A 20,144-nucleotide genomic window follows, 5' to 3' on the forward strand; every position below is an offset into this window, starting at 1 on the left:
ATTTTAAAACAATAAATCAGAATTCTTTACATATAATCCCATTACAGTTTTTCAAGGATAATTGGTTTTGAGTAATCTTTTTTTTTTTTTCTTTCTCCCATCAGCCTATAGAAACTTAAAGAAACTACAAAGTAACAAAGAATGACCACCAGCCTTTTGCTGGAAGCTACCTTAAATTTGTTTAACCTCTTTGCCTTTTAAATCTGTTTATAAATAAACAAAACTGGGAAAAAATTTGTTCCTTGATGCTGACTTATTTCAAGAACTGGCTGCCTACCATATAAGATGATTTCTAGGCCATTTCTAGGACACAAGTCATGTCTGAAAATGGAAGGGAAATGGCATTCTCACTGTCATCTGGATTTGCCCATTATTGGATTTGTTCATTATTATTGGGTTAATGAAGGCAATGATTGTTATTGTCCTTAATTGTCAGTGCTTCATACCTGGTCAATGAAGAGGTTACAGAATTCTTGTAGTAAAACTATAATGCGAGCTGGGGTGTTATAAAACTTGGAATGACTCCAGATAAGACAGATGGTGTGGAACAACGGGGCAATTAGTATTCGGGTCTGCGGGAACTCCGCCTCCTGGAGACCGTGAATGTGCCTCCTCAGAGGGCTCAGGTGAAGTTCCACATCCTGGGCTTCAAGAAGAGCTGAAAAAGGGAAGCAGCATCCATGTCACATAGTGGGTTTTTTAATTCAAAAACACTTTATAAGTCCAAAACAACTGTTAACCAAGGCAGTCAGAAATGCTGTCCGCTTTCCCATTCTGTTATTTATCCTAAAGTCTACATGTGAGCAGTCTGGAGGGCTAGAGACTGCCCATTTGTAACTCAGCCTCCCTGGAGAGCGCTGGTCTAGTTGCTCACAGACCATGAGTAATTGTGGCTGAAGACCCACAGGGAAGGGAACCTCCAAGTCTAAAGAGAGCTTTACAATCCCACAGAGACCTTGTGGGACAAAGCATCTGTGTGGTCGTTCCCTCAACAACTAGGATGCCAAGCTAGACAGGCTCAGGACAGGCACAACGCCACCACCTCATCTTGGTTTCCTATGTGTAATTAGTGCAACAAATAGAGAACCTTCTACTACATTGTTTACCAAGATCTGGATAAATCATTAGGCATAGTGATGAAAGAAGTTTGGAACCAGGTAGGAGGCATGATAATACAATACCACGACTGATCTGAATGTCACAAAACTCACACTATGTGAAGACTAATTTTATAGGGACTTTTATTCAGACATAAACCATGTTAAGCCTTTAGGAGTAAGGAAAGATTCTCACTTCGATCCTGAAACTGTTTCTCACCCAAAGCTGGTTGTGGGTTGTACTTAAAGGTGAAGAACAAGCAGGCAATGGTGGCGCATGCCCTTGATCCCAGCACTCGGGAGGCAGAGGCAGGTGGAACTCTGAGTTCCAGGCCAGCCTAGTCTACAGAGCGAGTGCCAGGACAGGCTTGAAAGCTACACATAGAAACCCTGTCTCAAAAAACCAAAATAAATATAAATAAATAAGAGTGAAGAACAAAGCTAAGCTTTTCTTTTTGGTGGCTATTCCCAAGGATTCATGTCAAAGGCAAACAAGAAAATTCTGTTGGCTTTTGTCTCTCACACTACTGCTAGATTTGATAAATAACCAACTCAGCCTTCCACCCAGTAATAAAGTCTTGAAAAGAGACAGTGTTCTGGGCTGTTTCTTCTCTCATGTGCATGAGCGTACTGAGATAGGTGTATACTTACTGAATATAATTTAGAAATTAAACAACCATACCACAGTTAAGTAGTCTTCCCATGTGCTAAGAGCCACTGAGAATTTTTTTTTTTCTGAAATCTCTAGGTTGTATGCTCACAATGTTCTAAAGATCTTAGGACTCATTCTTATATTTATGTTCACCTAAAATGTTTATCTTATATTAACAGAAGAAAAATGCTACTTGTTTCAATTTATTGAGGGTATAATACAAGGTGATTAGTGCTACCTGGGATGTAAGTGAAAGCTCCGTTCAGTGGTTCTGAGAGGAGAGTTTGCCTCCGGGAGCCATTTGGGGGTGTCCAAGAGACACTTACGTTTGTCACAGTTGGGATGGGGACAGTGAGCAGCAATGAAGGGTGCTATTAACAGATAGCTGGCTGGCCTGTCAGAACAAAGAACCATCTAGCCTGAACCAGGACTACAGTGAGAAACCCTGCCCTATGCCCCATAGCAAGTCTGCAGTGGAGGTTCAGAGACGATAATTTGGCCATTGGGAAACCAGAATCCTAGCCACTTCCAAATGGCTAATGAGCTTCAAGATCTGGGAATCCAGATCTAATGAGACACTGACCACCCATCCCCATCTTTCTAAATACAATTATTGGAGGCAAATGTAAAAATGGACATTTCAAAGTGAATTTTAACTACTTCCAAATGGCACACAGGAAAGTAAACGTGTTCTAATGTTGGGAAAAAGCAAAATGCAAAAACAGTTATTTGTTTAGCTTTGATTATAAGATGCATCTTTCAGTGCTGTATTTGCTTAAATATTGACAAACAAATGAACAAATTAGGAAAGTGGGGAGGACTGTCATCTTTGGAAGAGACTAAGAGAATACTGAGGACAAACATGAGAAGAGATTTTTAGCTAGACACCCTCTTACAATTTCTCTGTTCTGTGGATCTAATCTTTACCAAACATCCACAGTGGCTAGACGGTTGTCAGCCAAGAAATCAGAAATCAACCTATGGAAGATTCTGAGTGGTGGATCCCTAGACTACACACAGCCCAGGTGCTGTCTGGAAACCTCTACTAAGGACTTTCACAGACACCAGATAAGGAGGGAAAGTCTTCACCTCCCTTATACACCTTCCAGCTAAACCTTCTCTGTAAGAAGAGATTCTTGGCCCAGCAGGTTCCCGCCACCCTTGAGTTCCCCAAATAAACACACACAAGACTTATACTAATTATAAAACTGTTGGCCAGTGGCTCGGGCTTCTTATTGGCTAGCTCTGTCTTAATTAACCCATTTCTATTAATCTATGTATTTCTGAGTGGTCTTGGCTTACCAGAGAATACCTCATGAGTCCTCTCTTTCCAGACTCTCCATGACAACTCCATCTGCCCACATTTCCCAGAATTCTCCTCATCTCCTAGCCCTGTCTATACTTCATGCCTGGCCAATCAGCCAATCAGTGTTTTATTCATTAACCAATAAGAGAAACATATGTACAGAAGGACAACCCCCATCACTTCTCCCTGGGGTTACTGGGTGGGTACATAGCAGATGAACTAAAAAGGGTTTGGGACTGCTAGAAAATTAAGTAGAGAGATGTAGACAAAGCCGCCTTTAGAAGAACCAAGTGCACACACTCCATGGCCACATTCTGAGTGGCAGGCAAACTTCAAAGCTGAGTAGGCAAATGGGTGGGAGTAAGAGTGTGGACCATAGGCAGATGGCTACACTGAGGCCAGGGACAGGGGTGAGGATCTAGAGGATCTTACCATTTTCCACAGTGGTGAAGATAACATTCAGAGTAGGAAAGTAGCTGCTTTGTCTTGCTGTCAGTATCTTAACCATCTTGAGGACAATAGGAGCCTGAAGCTAAAGTGGGGGAAACACTTGAATAAATATGCAGGCCAAATTACTAAATAAATCTATTCTCTAATTAAATATTTACACTACATTCCACTCACACAATAGGCACAATATTTTCTATTACATTTATTTTTTTTTATGCTGGGTGTGGATACGTAGGCATGTGTGGAGGTCAGAGGTCAAATTGCTGGTGTCACCTCTCTTGTGGGCACTGGGATCAAATTCAGGATGTCAGGGTCAGCACCAAGTGCCTTTGACTGCTAAACCATCCTAATGGTGGTATGAACAGTATTTGAGACTCAGGGACACATTTGTTTCAAGATGAAAATAAGTTTAAAAAGTTTTCCAGAAAAAAAAAAAGTGGGTTTTCAGATGATACATATAAATTACTAATGGTCTGTTCCAGAAAACCTCCAAACAAGAGGCACATAAATGAACACAACAGTGTTTAGAATATTATAGTCAGTCAGTTGGCAGGAAGCACCCAACAAAGAGAACAAAGTTAGTTCTCTGAAGCCAAGCAATATCCTACTCCTCCCCCAAAGCAAACTGACCACAGTAACTGTGCTTGCTAGTTGTGTGTCAGCTTGGCACGGTCTAGACAATTGATTCTCAACCTTCTAACGCTGTGGAACCTTTAATGCATACAGCTTCTCATGCTGAGGTGACCCACCCAACCATAGAATTATTTTCACTGCTACTTCATAACTATAATTTTTCTACTGTTATGAGTCATAGTATGTGACTCCTGTGGAAGGGCCATTCAACTCCTAAGGGGTCACACAACTCACAGGTTGCGAACCACTGATCTAGAGTCACTTGGAAAGAGATACTCTCAACTGAGAAAATGCCTCCATAAGATTTGCCTATAAGCAAGTTTGTAATGACTTTTCTTAATTAGTGATTGATGGAGGAGGGCCAAGCTCAATGAAGGTGGTGCCATCCCTGGGCTAGTGGACCTAGGTGCTATTAAAAAAAATCAGACTGTGCAAGCTGTGGAGAGCAAGCCAGTCAGCAGCACCCCTTGATGGCTTCTGCATCAGCTCCTGTCTTCAGTCCCTGTCTTGGGTTTCTGCCATGACATCCCTGGATGGACTACAAACTCCAAGAATCAATAAACTCTTTTCTCTCCCAAGTTGTTTTTAGTCATGGTATTATCACAATACAAATCCAAACTAAAACAGCAATTAAACTTGCCATTTCCAACCTTTCCCTTCATTGAACTGCTCCTTCTCCTGTTAAATCTTATTTCCAATGATCTCAGATGCTACCAAAATATCCTTAGTGAAGGTATCAGACCCTCACCCAGTCCCCTGCGTTAGCAGCCATGACAGAGGTCAGACACCCTCCTGGTGGCAAGAACCAATCAGAATTTAGCTGGCCAGCTCTGGGATGTGCTTTATTGTAACAGTGACGTAAAGAGCATAGTAACTGCCCTGGGATGGTCTGTAGGCCATAACAACCAGTTGACCAATCAACACAGGACAGGTCACCCAAGCCCGGAAGCACACCAATCCTGAAACTATTGCATACCCCTAGACACTCCCCTTACACTGCCCAAAAAGTTCCCCACCTCTCAGTTAATCTCCCTCTATCCACAGTGATGAACGGAGGAGGGGCCTTAGTTAGCTCGTTAAACAACAATAAAAGACTCTTTGCTTTTGCATCAGAATGGGTCTCTTGGTGATTTGGGGTTCATAATCTGGGCACATTATTAGAAAAGCAATCAATTTCCACCCCCATTAACTTAAAAAACATACTTCCTGTAGACAGCACTGTAGAGTAAGAAAAGTGCAGTCTCCCAGGTCATACAAAGATCATTAGACTTTTTAAATGGCCAAGCAATGATGCCTATCCCAGAGTTAACTCTGCTCATTTGATTTAGAAAAAATTCCAGCACTACCTACTCACTTGACCATATATGCATGTCAGGTTTTCATGCCTCACAGTCCAGAAGTCCAGCTCTGTCTCAGGAGTCGGGTGGAGGCCACTCAGCAGAGGCTGTGCTGAGTCCTTTTGTATAATTTCTTGGATCTGATGCGACCATTTAATGACTATCGATTCAATGGCATGTAGTATTCTCCTCTCATCTGATTGTAGCCTATAAATGTTGTATGATTAACAAAAGCATCCAACAGTGACTTTACCCAAATAAAGACAGGATATAGAACTAATAGTTATTTTAATGTATATATAAACTAGTTTTCTCAATATAAATCCTTTAAAATGCATAATTTTCACAGTCCTGGTTTGAGTTTGGCATCATTGTATTCCATATACATCTCTAATGCTAAGAAACATGACGAAGTTCAGAGAAAAAGCATCATCGGAGTTCCTGCAAATGGGGCATTGTTATCCCTCTTCCCCCAAGGTTTAGGGGCCACTACAAGAGAGAAGGCAGAAAGACTATATGAGCCAGAGGCTGGGGAGGAACAGAACAAAACAGTGCCTTCTGGACTTGACAGGACCAGTGCACTCATGAAATCACAGAAGCCATGGATGCCTACACAAGACCTGCCCAATTCTCAACAGAGGAATCTAAAATGGCTGAAAGACACTTAAAGTGCACTACATCCTTAGCCATCAGGGAAATGCAAATCAAAACAACTTTGAGATACCAACTTGCTCCTGTTAGAATGACTAAAATCAAAAACACCAATGACAGTTTATGCTGGAGAGGATGTGGAGAAAGAGGAACACTCCTCCACTGCTGGTGGGAGTGCCAACTTGTACAGCCACTTCGGAAATCAGTATGGCTGCTCCTAAGGAAAATGGGAACAGTCTACCACAAGATCCAGCAATTCCACTCCTAGGCATATACCCAAAAGAAGCACATTCATACAACAAGGACATCTGTTCAACCATGTTCATAGCAGCATTATTTGTAATAGCCAGAACCTGGAAGCAACCTAGATGCCCCTCAACTGAAGAATGGATAGAGAAAATGTGGTACATTTACACAATGGAGTACTACTCAGTGGGAAAAAAAACAATGGAATCTTGAAATTCGCAGGCAAATGGATGGAACTAGAAGAAACCATTCTGAGTGAGGTAACCCAGTCACAAAAATACAAACATGGTATGTACTTACTCATATATGAATATTAGACGTAGAGGCAAATTCTACAATCCACACAACCAGAGAAGCTAGGAAGTAAGGAGAACCCTAAAAGAGATATACATGGTCTCCCAGAGAAGGGGAAAGGGACAAGATCTCCTGAGCAAGTTGAGAGCATTGGGGGGGGGATGTGAGAGGGAGTTAGGAGAAAGAGAGGGGTGAAGAGGAAGGGAGAAGAGGACATGAGGGAGCAGGAAGATTGAGTTGGGGGGATACAGGAGAGCAAGAAAAGATGTACCATAATAGAGGGAGCCATTATAGGTCTTAAGAGAAATCTGGCACTAGGGAAATGTCCAGAGATCTACAAGGATGACCCCAACTAACAATCTAAGCAATAGTGGAGAGGCCACCTTAAATGCCCTTCCCCTAATAATGAGATGGATGACTACCTGATATGCCATCCTAGAGCCTTCATCAAACCAGAAGCAGACACCCACAGCTAAACACTGAGCCAAACTCCTGGAATCCAGTTGCAGAAAAGGAGGAGTGATGAGCAAAGGTGTTAAGACCAGGCTGGAGAAACCCACAGAAACAGCTGACCTGAACAAGGGGGAGCTTGTGGACTCCAAACTGATAGCTGGGAAACCAGCATAGAACTGACCCAGACCCCCTGAACGTGGGTGTCAGTTAGGAGGACTGGGTAGTCTATGGGACCTCTGGTAATGGATCAGTATTTATCCCTAGAGTACAAATGGACTTTGAGAGCCCATTACACAGAGGGATACTCTTTCAGCCTAGACACATGGGGGAGGGCCTAGGCCCTGCTCCAAATGATATGACAGACTTTGAAGATCCCCATGGAAGGCCTCACCGTCCCTGGGGAGCAGAAAGGGGATGAGATAGGGGGTCTGTGGGAGACAGGAGAGGAGGAGGAGAAGGAACTGGGATTGACAGGTAAAACAAGATTGTTTCTAATTTAAATTTAAAAATTGTATCAAAACAAACAAACCAGGCAACAGTGTAGCATAGAGTGGAGAGGCGCTCAGAGGCTCCCATTCCTAAGTGAGGTCTATTGACAGGTGATGGCCTCTGGGGAAGGCTGAGTCAGTTTTTAAGGGTGTGGCTTCTGGTAGGTTGACAAGCCTCCCATGGATGGCCCCTACCCCATGAGTATATATATTGGTAGCATGTCTGGACTCAATGGGTTACTTAAAAAAAAAAGAATCAAGGACCAGAATTTGGGAGAGGAGACAGGAAGAGAAAGGAGTTAGTGGGAAGAATAGAAGTGGGTATGATAAAAATACATTGTATGAAATTCTCCAAGAATAAAATTACTATATTAAAAAACTGATAAATGAAAAAAATATATAAAAAAAAAACCTGATAAATGGGGGCTGGGGAGATTGCTCTGTGGTTACAAATGCTTGCTGCTCTCCCTGAAAACCTGAGTCTGATTCCAAGCAACCATGTCAGTTGGTTCATAACCACCTGTAACTTCAGGCACCATAAGTATACACAATATACATAATTTAAAATAAAATAATAACTAATAGTAAGGCTGATAAAGAATTACCATTTCTTAAACACCATTTTCCCCAGAGGAATATTTGAGATTATGACAATTGCTTGTTTTCCTTAGAAAGTTACTCATAGGCTGAGGTGTGCCTCAGGGGACAGAGTGCTGGCCCAGGATGCACAAAACCCAGATGCAGTGATTGATGCCTGCAATCCTAGCATGTGGACAATGGATACAGGGGAATCAGAAGTTAAAGGTTACCCGTGGCTACATAGTAAGTTCGAGGCCAACCTGGGCTGCATGAGACCCCATTTCAAAACAAACAAACAAATACCTTAAAGAAAATAAAACACATTTTAAAATCACATGTTTTAAAGTAACTCTATTTTGCTAATAGCATAAGAGGTAGAATGTTCGGTGGGGATGCTAGCCACTCATTTTATTTTATTTTACTTTATTTTATTTTATTTATTTTTTGGTTTTTCGAGACCAAAAATACTTTGTGTAGCTTTGGAGCCTATCCTAGCACTTGCTCTGTAGACCAGGCTGGCCTCAAACTCACAGAGATCTGCCTGCCTCTGCCACCCAAGTGCTAGTATTAAAGGCATGTGACACCAACGCCTGGCTGCCACTCATTTTAATCTACTGTATTGAGCTATATATACTCTTACTCACCTGGTCACCGAGTAATGCTGATCTAGGTCAATATTTTCTGCAATTGTGGGAACTGGTAGAAGAGTTCTTCTTGACAGTTTGCCCCTAAAAACATGCATCTTATTTTTCATGACTTCTAGGTGATGTTCCATATCTTGTGAAATAAAACATGACCAGGATTTATGGTTGTTCTTATTAGAAAGAATAGGGACTAATATCTAGAGAAAGAGCAACATTTTAGAAGCAGTTAATTAGCAGACAAGTGAGTACCTTCGAAGACTTTTTTGTTGTTGTTGTATAAAATCTCTCATCAACAAAACCACCCAAATAATTTTGATGCCAAAACTATAAGGAGTGGACCAAGTCAGTAGCCGATTGACACTGAACCACTGAGTTATGGGCTCTTGTAAAGTGGAAAGGATTTACTGCCTTCCCTTTATCCAATCACCAAGCATTCATTGTAGCTCAATAACTCAAATACTGCAGGATATCAGTGAATCTGTTTTGAGTAAAGTTTCTTAACTCAAGTTGAGCATGTTGGCAGCTGTGCTGATAGAAGCAATCTTTCTGAATCACTTGGAGGCTGGTAGAGAGCAAGTATTCTCCAGCTAGGTGACTTCCCATAGTAGAGAAATGTTCATCCAACCACAGGGACCTTTTTGGAACTCCTTTCTACAAAATGTGTAGAATCATCAAAACCTACAGCCCAGTGGATCTAATGGAGGCATTTTCTTAATTGGAGGTTCTCTCCTTTCAGGTAACTCTAGACACCCCAAAATACACATCTATTAATATGAGGATAACTATAAGGCCAGAAGGAATATGTCCAGGAAGGTCAGAAGTTCAACTTGAGCTTGAAATGTCAACTACACAGCCAATAGAAATTCTAGGAGGGCATGTAGCTCTCTCTCTCTCTCTCTCTCTCTCTCTCTCTCTCTCTCTCTCTCTCTCTCTCTCTCCAAGAATAGAGAACCTGGCTGAAGAGAGCTGAGGGGTCACTAGCAGGACACTGTGAGCCACCGCATGTGTGCACTCAGCCATGCCAACCCTTGTGATGTTTGCCCTCTAGCTCTATACCTTCTGGCTCATTTCATAGCCTTGTTTGTAAGGGAATGAAAATTACACCACAGTTGTGATGTCCTTGCTTTTTTTTTTTTCCCCTGCCCAATGCTCAGACCGTTCCCAACATTAAACTCAAACTGTGTTTAGATCAAAAAGTGGACAAAAACACAAAGGGCATGAAAGCAGAGGGGAGATTTTTGAGATGTATAAAGCAGGTAAGGAAGAAGGGTTAATGGAGGGTGAGTAGCATCAGAGTCTATTATATGCATATAGAAAAGGTCCCAATGAAACCCAGTTAACTATAATTAATATATTTCAATAAAAATTAACCACAATACTTGGTGTGGCTTATGACATCTATGGATGTACTCATTTACATTCAAAGCATATTGCAAAAGCTTTGGGGATCCTGGCATGAGACCAATTCAGAGAAATATTGGGAGAGTAAGTTTTGGGGTTTTCTATTGTCTTTTGCAAAGCACAGCTTATAGAGTTAAAACCCCATCAAGTCCCACCTGGCCCTGCCAAGCCTCATCTACAGGCAGGGAAACTCAAATCACAAGTTGTTTCAATCATTGCTGAGTCTTACAGAAGACTCCGTGCAGTAAATACTTGAGTGCCTGCTTCATGGCAAAAACCATTCCAATAGGCAAGCATAGAAAACCTGATGAGGATGTCCTTCTGTATGCTGTGAATATATGTTTCTCTTATTGGTTTAATAAAATGCTGATTGGCCAGTAACCAGGCAGGAAGTATAGGTGGGGCTACCAGACTAGGAGAATGCTGGGAAGAGGAACTCAGAGAGTGAGTCTCGACAGAGACGCCATGTAGCTATCAGGAAGATAGGATGCCAGGCATTCTCCAGTAAGATGAAGCCATGTAGAAATACATAGATTAATAATTATGGGTTAATAATTAAGAGACAGCTAGCCAGTAAGAAGCCTGAGCCATCTATCAAATAGTTTATAATTAACATAAGTCTCTGTGTGGTTTATTTGGGGATAAAGGGCTTTGGAACCTGGTGGAACAGAAACTCCATCTACAAAAACCTTTCCTACATCTGGCTGTAACCAGGGGTGGTAGGACCTAAGCACAGCACTAGAACCTGGGGCAGAGACCTGGGCAGCCTGAAGATAGCATGCTGTCCAAAGTGGACATGAAGGACCCACAGGAAAATGACCACTGAAATTGCCAAAACAAGATGTGACATTAAGACTGAGCATGGCATCCCACCATGGGGAGTGGGCTCCAACAAGTTAGTATTGTGTGGGGATCAATATTCACTAGACTCAGTACAGGTTCAGTTTATTCTGGAGAATGCACTTACACAAGAAGTGGGTGTGGGCCACCAGTTCCAGCTCCAAGGATCTAACCAGGCTGCCCTCTGTGACCCAACCAGTAGCAAGAGAGCGCTGGGGTCAGGGACCCCTGATCTAGTCCTACTCTCCGTCATGCTCACACCTGTGACCACACCCAAATGGGCATTGTCAGTGCTACAGGTACCCATGGAGTGGATATCTCATTACAATTCCCCTTTTAGTGTAAAGAAAAAGATTTAGGCTTGATACAATACTATATACAAAGATAGCAAATATCAAGTATGTTCCAGGAGATGGAAAAGTAAGAACAAACACACTTAAGACCTATAGCCAGTGAAGCAACAGAAGCAAATGGCAAGAACTACAAGCTAGCTCATGCGCCAGGTTTGTATTGTGGTACTACAGCCAGGGGCCCCTCAGCTAGTCAAGCTTCACAACTGCCCCCCACATACAGAGGGAGCCCTCCATCTCTTAAAAGCCACACCTCCCAATGCTGAAGACCAAGTCTTTAATACCGCCAGGCTCAACTTACAGCACAGGGAGAAGGGAATTTGTGAGCAGTTACTAACTTCATTACTGCTTTCCATTCTCTGACATAAGTGAAACTCCATTTAGTGGCTACTTTTTAACAGGGATTATAAAAAACAAAAGAAAAGAAAGAAAGAAAGAAAGAAAGAAAGAAAGAAAGAAAGAAAGAAAGAAAGAAAAGGATGATACCAACTTTCCAAAATGTAAGCTCATCTCTACCCTGAATGCAATACCTTAAACCTATAGCTAACTGGCAGAACCTAGTCAGTTCAAGTTGGCAGGTAAATGCTTCCAGAGTTTTGAAAGGGGTCAGGGAAGAGTGAAAAGGAGGAGCAGTCTGAAGAGTAACAGCCTATTCTGTATTAGTTTATTATTAACTGAATGTAGCTGAGAAACAAGCTAAATGTGATCACCTGGCCAAAAAAAAAAAAAAAAAAAAAAAAGCTGAGACTTCTATATGCTGGCTGGTCTTTTTAACTATGCAGAGATGATTCAGTTAATGCCAGGTGTCTGGAGGTAAAGAAAAAACTCAGATGGTAAAGACGGATCAGTACCTCATCTAGGAAGGCAGTTACATATGTGAGCAATGACCAAGGTAGTTCTCCAAATAAGATTGCTCGGGAGAAATCACTTTCTCTCCCGTTTTCAGTCTTCCTGGCAAGGTAAACCAGCTTGTGTTTCACACCTCTTGGAATCTGGAACAAGAGCAAGAAGATAATTAGTTCAAGTTCACTATGGTCTCTTTGTTAATGAGCAGGATTTGCTGTATCCCACTTGTAGGCACTGCCAACAGAAGCAAAACCCTGGCATCTCCCCCATGTTTACAACAAGGTTGGTCTGTTGCTCTTCTGTGTCCTAGAAAAAGAGGATTCTCTCCTTTTTAAAAATATCACCTTCAGACACATGTCCATTACAGCAGATCAGCATACAACTTAAGACTCTCATAAGCAAAACCAAACATGAGGACATTTTAATCTCTAGTGGGGTTTTTTTCATAATGTACTCTTGTTTGGAAATAAGCCAAACTGAGATAATGACAAGTCACAAAGGGGTTAATTTGTATTTCTGTTGTCAAGTCAAAGAACAGGAAGTGTTTAGCCAAGATAGTTTAATATTCCTATAACTGTTAAGTCATTTTTAGTAAATATTACACTATTTAGCTTCTGTGCTATGTGCTTGAGGTTTATTGATTTGTATGACAAAATTTTTTTTACAAAGTTATAATTAGGAGAATACCAAAACAAAGATACTCAAAACTCACAAAGCCATAGTGCAACCTTCCTGTTATATACTAATGCTCTTCATACATATCCTGATGACCACTCCTGGGATGTTACCACTGTACAACACGAACCCCAGGTGCAGCTCTGCCGGAAGATAACCCGCTGGGCAAGGGCTCCAAATTCAGAAGGAAAAAGAAAACAGAGGAAAGACGATGCCGGTTAAGCACCAAGCCTGTGAGGATTATACACTACTCCTCCCCGAACATTTTGTTTTATAACATTACTACATCATGGAACTGAAACCTAAAGAAAAACCACATCAGAGAATCATTCAACTGCACACAATTTTAGGAGTTGTATTTATATGTAACTTTACAGAGCATTCTTCCTATACAAATAAGTATGGGGGTTACTTTACTTGGAAAGCAAGAATTTACATTTGGAAAGTAGAGAGATGAAGATGTTTGTTTCCCTGCACCCACATGCTAATAACTTAAACCATCTGTAAAAATAAAATGAAATACATCTCCTAAAGAAGAATTTACAATTTAATTACCAGGATAATGTTCCCTGAAATTACTAATAATTATTTTATGTTACAAAGATGTTTGTTCTGAGTTTTAAACGACCCCAGCTAGTTTTGTTTGGTTGCTGTTGACTTTTTGGTTTATGTTTTTGTTTGGGGATTTATTTATTTATTTATTTATTTATTTATTTATTTATGTTTTTTGACAGAGTCTCTGGGTGTAGCCCTGGATGTCCTGGAACTAGCTAGCTATGTAGCCCAGGCTGGCCACCCACGAACTCACAGAGATCCTCCTGCTTCTGGTTCCTGAGTGTCAGGATTAACGGAATGCGTCAAAGCCTGGCCAGCCTGTAGGTTTGTTTTATTTTTAGAACTCAGTTATTTCTTCCTAGGACAAAAGGTAGTTAGCAGATACCGAGACAAAATATTCAAGCTATAAGGGCTTTGCCAAGCACTTTGCTGTCGTTTTTTAAAAGGACATGATTCTGAAGTTCCCATCAGCACTGAAACAGAAGATTTTCGACCCAAAAGTACACCTAGCACCATACATCTAGACATCACAGGTTGTGCTGGGTGTTTTGTTTGTTTGTGTTGTCGTTTTATGCAACTAACTCTACAAGCAGGCACCCCTTCTAGAAAACAAACCTACACCCTCTTATTCAGATCCCAGCTGGTGTACACGGGGACAAGGACTTCTGCGGAGTCCCAGAAGCAAACTATAAGTTTGAGCCTTGAAGCAGGGCGTCCCTCTCCTTACCTCGAGGGAAGCCGAGAGCCGCCCTGCATCTGCGACACTGAACACCAGGCTGGCCGGACCTGTGCTCTCCAGAAAGTCCCCAAGGGTCTGCCGGTGGTCTTCGCTCTCCAGGTACTGGCTCCACGTCTCCTCTGGGAGCGCCAGAGCCTGGCGCAGGCGGCCGCCCAGGAAGCGCACACGAGGGTCCAGGATGAAACGCTGCGCTCTCCGTGCCGCCGCCGCCTCCTCGTCCTCCTCGTCCTCCTGCTCCGAGGGACTCAGACTCAGCACAGTCCCTTCTTCCTGGGCTGCCATCTCGTAACTGCGAGGGGAGTGCTGGCGAGGATTCTCAGAGTCGTACACCACGGAGGTCCTCTGAGGTCCCAGAGCTGGCGCCCGCGGCTGTGCGCGCAGCTTTAGACACGCAGGTGAAGTGGTGGCCAGGACTGCATCGCGTCCCGTTGCCTGGGAGATGGAGGCCCCGCCCCAGCTCAAAAGTGGGGGCGGAGCGAGAGTCCCGGGCTGCCTGGTGCGTCCTAGGCACAGGCAGGGAAATCAAGCCAGGGAACCGGGATTTCTCTGCTTTTGCCTCCTGGGCATCTTGGGGACTACCAAAATGTCCCAGGACTAGTTAGCTGCTCTCAATTCAGCCGTTCTGTCTTGAGCACATATTCCTGTGCTCAAGGTTAGTTCGTCTAACCCCTAGAAAATGCAGCCTAGTTCAGTGTTTAACTATGGGCAAAGTATGCTCCAAAGTAGTTAGGTAGCAAGAAATGCTAGAACCCGGGTTCGCTGCCACCTTTGAATTCTCTTCTGGACGTTGTCCCAGGGGAAAAACAAACAAACAAACAAACAAAAACAAAAAACAACAACAACAACAAAAAAACCTCCCCATTTAACTGTCCTGGTTGCCAAAGTTGCAGATCTAGATATCACAGGTCCCGATTCCCATCTCCAGACTCCGACAGACTGCAAAGTGCTCTTTGTAAAGGCCAAAATGCCCACAGCATGTCTAACGTTAGTCAGCGCAGTGGTGAAGAGAGGAATTGTAGTTGCCGTGGAGTGCGCGGGCAGGGCATGCCTCCATCCCAGCGCCCAGAAATCTTACTCTGCCATTCGCTGATATTCTCATTAGGAAAGTAGCAAGAATTTTGAAGGGGAGGGGAGTTTTTGAACTAAACAGTTTTAATGCATTCCTTTTTGTTATTCTTTTAAAAATAAACATTTCAGACCCCCAAACCCCTCCCACAGGAGCTGCCAAAGGAGGCTTGCCCTTGATAATCCATGTATGTTTATAGTAAGACTTGAGCAGACTCGAACTTTTTGTTTGTTTTCTTTGGGGGATATTGCTTCTCATAGCCATCTATAAGCTTTTCTGGTTATGCTATCAAATTCTTTTAATTTAAATAAATTTCTGGAACGTTTCCAGAAAGATGTCACAGTCACAATCAAGTCTGCCTTGTGGTCCATGGTGTCTTTTTCTAGTGTCTAGTTGGTAGGTGTGGGAGGCTGTTAGCATTCAGGCATCTGCACTGGCTTGCACTTGGGGTTCTGACAGGATACACCCTCAGCTGCAGCCACTAAGAGCACCGCCTGTGCACATTCACTATGTTCCCTTTTAAAAGGGCTCTGCCCACCTCCCATCTCTCTCCCCCTCTCCCCGTCTCTCTCTACCCACCTTTCCTGTCTCCCTCCTTTCTCCTCCCCTCCTATCTTCTTACACTCCTGTCCCCAGAGTCTGGTCTCCCCTCTCCCCTCCCCCATTTCCCCATTCACTTTCCCCCAACGAAAAACCCCTCTACCCAAGCTCTGTCAAATGGCATCTTTCTCTTGAGTGCCACTTTTAAAAATTATAACACTAACAGTAAGTTTATATTCACTTGGCCTTATATTCTGGATTTTCATATCCCTACCAATTGGGGGCGCTTACTGGGTCAGAGCAGTAGCCCTGCAAACCTGCCTACCCAGAACTGTATCCTTAGATCTCAAATAAAAGCCTGCTTTGGTGGTGTGTACTTGTAATCCCACACTTCTAAGATAAGATGGGAGGCAGAAACAGAAAGCCACCTGGAATCCCACAAGTCAGTCAGCCTGCAGTACACAGACCAGCAGCTGACACAAGAGAAGGCCTGCTTCAACAAGGTGAGAGATGAGATCAACTCATCAGAGCAGTCACGTGACCTGTGACATGTGCCTGCCATATACATCATACACACATGATCGCTTATTAAAGTTATTAAAACTAAAAAAAGACAAATTATAAGTTAATAAACTACTCTCAATTGGGGCAGGAAATTCTTTGAACAAAAATGCTTAAATAAGTGAGATTTTCAAGTCCTTAAAAATCTAACTAAACAGCAAGTTAACATGTAGCAAAGTATTCAACTCAGTAGTGAGACAATCAGAACAGTGAAGTTGCATTGGAGGGAGCCTGTCAGGCTTGATACAGTATTCACTAAGGGCAATGCAATTTTAACTTGTCTTTGGGGGTTTTGTTTTTGTTTTCTTTACAGCAGAATAGTTTTTTCAGAAAGCATTTGCATCTGTAATTAACAATATCTAAAAACAAAAACATAAACGTCACAGAGTTTGTATCTTTCATCGGTTGTACATATTAAGAAATGCATTCCTGTAGCTAATTTCTATCTCAGAGTAATGAATTCATCACATAGAAAGGCATACTTTTTTTTCCAGTATTGTATCAAGTATGATATAAAAGCACCAACCAGGTACCATGCTGAATTCACCCGTTTTGTCAAAAAATCTTTATGAAATACCTACTGGGAGCCAGAGGCTGCTGTGGGTTCTGAGGATAGCAGTATGCCAGCACACTAAGTTCTTGTCCTCACATCAGTGGTTTAAGCTAGACTTACGCTGGCTGGATCCAGGCTGTTTCAACTGGGTTTACATCCCATTTCTGTAAGGTGCTGTGTGTGGCCCTAGCAACCATTTTGTATTCTTTTTATTATTTATTTATTTTGGTTTTTTTGAGATAAGGTTTTCCTCTGTAGCTTTGGAGCCTGTCCTGGCACTCACTCTGTAGGCCAGGCTGGCCTCAAACTCACAGAGATCTGCTGCCTCTGCCCGTCAAATGTTGGGATCAAAGGTGGGTGCCACCACCGGCCCCTCCCCGAAACTCTGAGCAACCATTTACCTTCTGGGTGCCTCGGTTTCCCCACCTGAAACAGGAAAACTAATTAACTTATCAGTAAACACTTCCCTTGAGAAGAGTTCACTTTAGTATTTTTTTATCCATGGCTGGGCCTTCATGTTTAGAACGGTGATGTCCTCTTGGCCCAGTGCCCATAATCAGTGTGAAGAATATTTTTTCTCACAATGTTTGAAGTCTGTTTTGTCAAATATTAGAACAGCAACAACTGCTTGTTTCAGAGTGAATTTGCTTAGAATAGCCTTAAAACATCCGTTTCCCTCCTGTGGCTGTCTTTTGTGGGAAGGTGCATTTCTTGCAGGTGGAAAATAGATGGTTCCTGTTGTTTGGCCCAACCCACTAGTCTGTGGCTTTGAGGAATTAAGACCAGTGACATTCAAAGCAACTACTGAAAGTGTGAATTGATTCCCGATTCCGGCCATTTTGTTGATTTTGTGGTGTTTGGTTCTTCCCTTTTCCTGTCTAGCTTAAGAATCATTCTAACATGGCTTATTCTATGTTCTGGCATTGTGGATAGATTTGCATTTCTCTTCAATCCAGGTAATTCCTTCTAGGATAAGTATTTTCTGTAGAGCTGGCCGTAAATTCCTTTAGCCTATTTTTCCATGGGAAGTTGTTTTTTTGTTTTGTTTTGTTTTGTTTTCTCCTTCAATTCTATTGTGTAGCTTTGCTGGGTAGAGCTAGGTTCTAGTCTGGGTTGGCCATTGTTGTCTTCCTGAACTTGAAACACACCCTTCAAGGCCCTTCCAGGGCTTTACGTTTCAATTGACAAGTCTACTTTCATTCTAATGTGTCTGCCTTTGTATGTGACTTGGACTTTTTCCTGAGCCACTTTCAATATGTTTTCTTGGTTCTGTTTATTAGGTGGTTTGGTTCTAACATGCTGAGGGAAGTTCTTTTCTGGTCTTGTTGCTTGGTGTCCTAGGTGCTTCTTCCTCCATCTGGTTAGGCATCTTTACTAACTCTAAGAAATATGTTATGGGTTCTTTAGAAAATTATTTCTACCTTGGAGAGTGAGATTCTTTTCTACCTACATGGCTGTTACCTGTATTTGGTATTTTCAGTGTCATGTATGTCTTAGAATTCCATACCTTATTATTGTGTGATCTGTGTCCTTGCTGGACCACTCCAGCTCCCCCTTGTCAAGTTCAGATGTTGTGTCCTCTCCTTGATCTTCTGTAGTCAGAGTTTCCATGATGCTTTTTATTTGACTTGCTGTGGTTTTCATTTCTAGCTCTTCAAGTTTTTTTTTTCAGTATTTCTGTCTCTGTTGAATTTCCTTTCATAGTTTGTATCACCATCCTTATTTCATTCAGGTCTGTGTTTTCTTAACCAGGTGCTCACATTATTCTTTGATTTCTTTTGGGTTCTCTATCTGGGATTTCATCTAACTCACATTAACTGGATGCCATTGCAATAGGATCAAGTTAAAAGTTCTGCAGGATTTCCATTGCCTTGGCTGTCCATGTATTTCTTCATTAGGGTTTATGCATCTGGGCTTATTTTGTTGCTTGGCCTTTTCTATATTCAGATGTATCCTTTCAGTTGAAGCATTTGCAATACTCAAATGGGACTTTGATATGGCAGAGTTGGAGTGCACAGTTCCTAAAATGCTCCTTGGTTCAGAAGATCAAGTGTGGGATGTTAACCGCAAGAACAAACACAGTATTGTATTAGCCAGACACTACCAGTTGAGCTTTCTTGACTTTAATAAGTTAGAGGATAAATGACAAAGGGCAGTGTGGTGTGTACTTGGATTTTAGTGACTAAGATTATGTGGGGGATGGGAGTTGAGGATAGGAGCATGTATGAGATTGGCTTTGAAAGAAAAACCCAAACAGAAAATTCACTGGGAAGAGAAGGCTAGAAACTGGTAGAACCTACAAATTTTAGTAATAAATTTGTAGACAGTTTTAATTAAGAGGTAATGGAGAAGGGGAGAAGGATTTTTTAAAAAGAGGAATAAGACTTAGTAATGGGTGGATATATATGAGATGTAGGTGAACAATACAGTATAGAGTGCCTGAAAGTAGACTGGATGAGAAAAAGCATACACAGCTATCCTAAAACCTACCTGAGCAAGGTACTGACAAAAGCAAACTGCCATGGTACATATATGTTACAGGTAGAGATTAATAGAGGGTAAGAAATTAGTAGAATAATTACGGAGTGAATTACTGACACAGCTTCCCTGAGTTCAGAGGTGAAGTTCCGGACCTTGCTGGTGCTGAGGGTGGTGGGGGTGAGAGCAGGAGTCCTTGATCTCTGCAGTTCTTTGTAGTTTTAAATCCTTTCCTGGTGGTTCACTTGGACCTCTGTACTCCCTCATGGCTTCTTATCCATCAGGTTCACTAATGAAAGGGAGCAACATTTATCAAGCCATTTATACTGTTCTCAATCAGGCATCTGGATTCAATGTTTGGTGCTGATTCCAGATGACTTGCAACTGGGCTCCAATCTCAGTGTTCCCACATTCTCCCCTGCAGAGATCTCCCTAATTAATGAGTTCATCTGCAGACCTTGTCTCCTGGAGGAAATGACTATACTGCGTATTATCTTGACTGTTTTCTTTGACCATGATCCTAATCTGCCATCTCACCCAGAAGTTCTACTCTCTGCTTCTTGACTCCCATTCCGAGTTTTAATGGAACTTATGGTCACCTAAACTAGAGGATCCATTTCCAAGTTTCCTTTGGAACCAATGGGAAGTGAAAGTCATTGAGACATACAACATGTGACTTCTTAACTTTGGCCCCCTTTCCACTTCTTTCC

General features: G+C 42.2%; 1 protein-coding gene across 1 annotated transcript in view; it reads right to left on the reverse strand.

The window, feature by feature from the left end:
- Nucleotides 1-14,518, reverse strand: part of Dnah11 (dynein axonemal heavy chain 11) — a 298,245-nt gene extending 283,727 nt beyond the window's left edge. Inside the window, exons 1-6 of the mRNA XM_027416426.2 lie at nucleotides 14,225-14,518; nucleotides 12,273-12,413; nucleotides 8,831-9,027; nucleotides 5,493-5,682; nucleotides 3,488-3,587; nucleotides 447-658 (exon numbers count right to left, since the gene is read on the reverse strand). Of these exons, the coding sequence (XP_027272227.1) occupies nucleotides 447-658; nucleotides 3,488-3,587; nucleotides 5,493-5,682; nucleotides 8,831-9,027; nucleotides 12,273-12,413; nucleotides 14,225-14,518 (1,134 nt within the window). The remainder of the gene's footprint in view (nucleotides 1-446; nucleotides 659-3,487; nucleotides 3,588-5,492; nucleotides 5,683-8,830; nucleotides 9,028-12,272; nucleotides 12,414-14,224) is intronic.
- Nucleotides 14,519-20,144: the final 5,626 nt, after the last annotated feature.

The sequence above is a fragment of the Cricetulus griseus genome, chromosome 5 (genome assembly GCF_003668045.3).
Source record: "Cricetulus griseus strain 17A/GY chromosome 5, alternate assembly CriGri-PICRH-1.0, whole genome shotgun sequence".
NCBI lineage: Eukaryota > Metazoa > Chordata > Mammalia > Rodentia > Cricetidae > Cricetulus > Cricetulus griseus.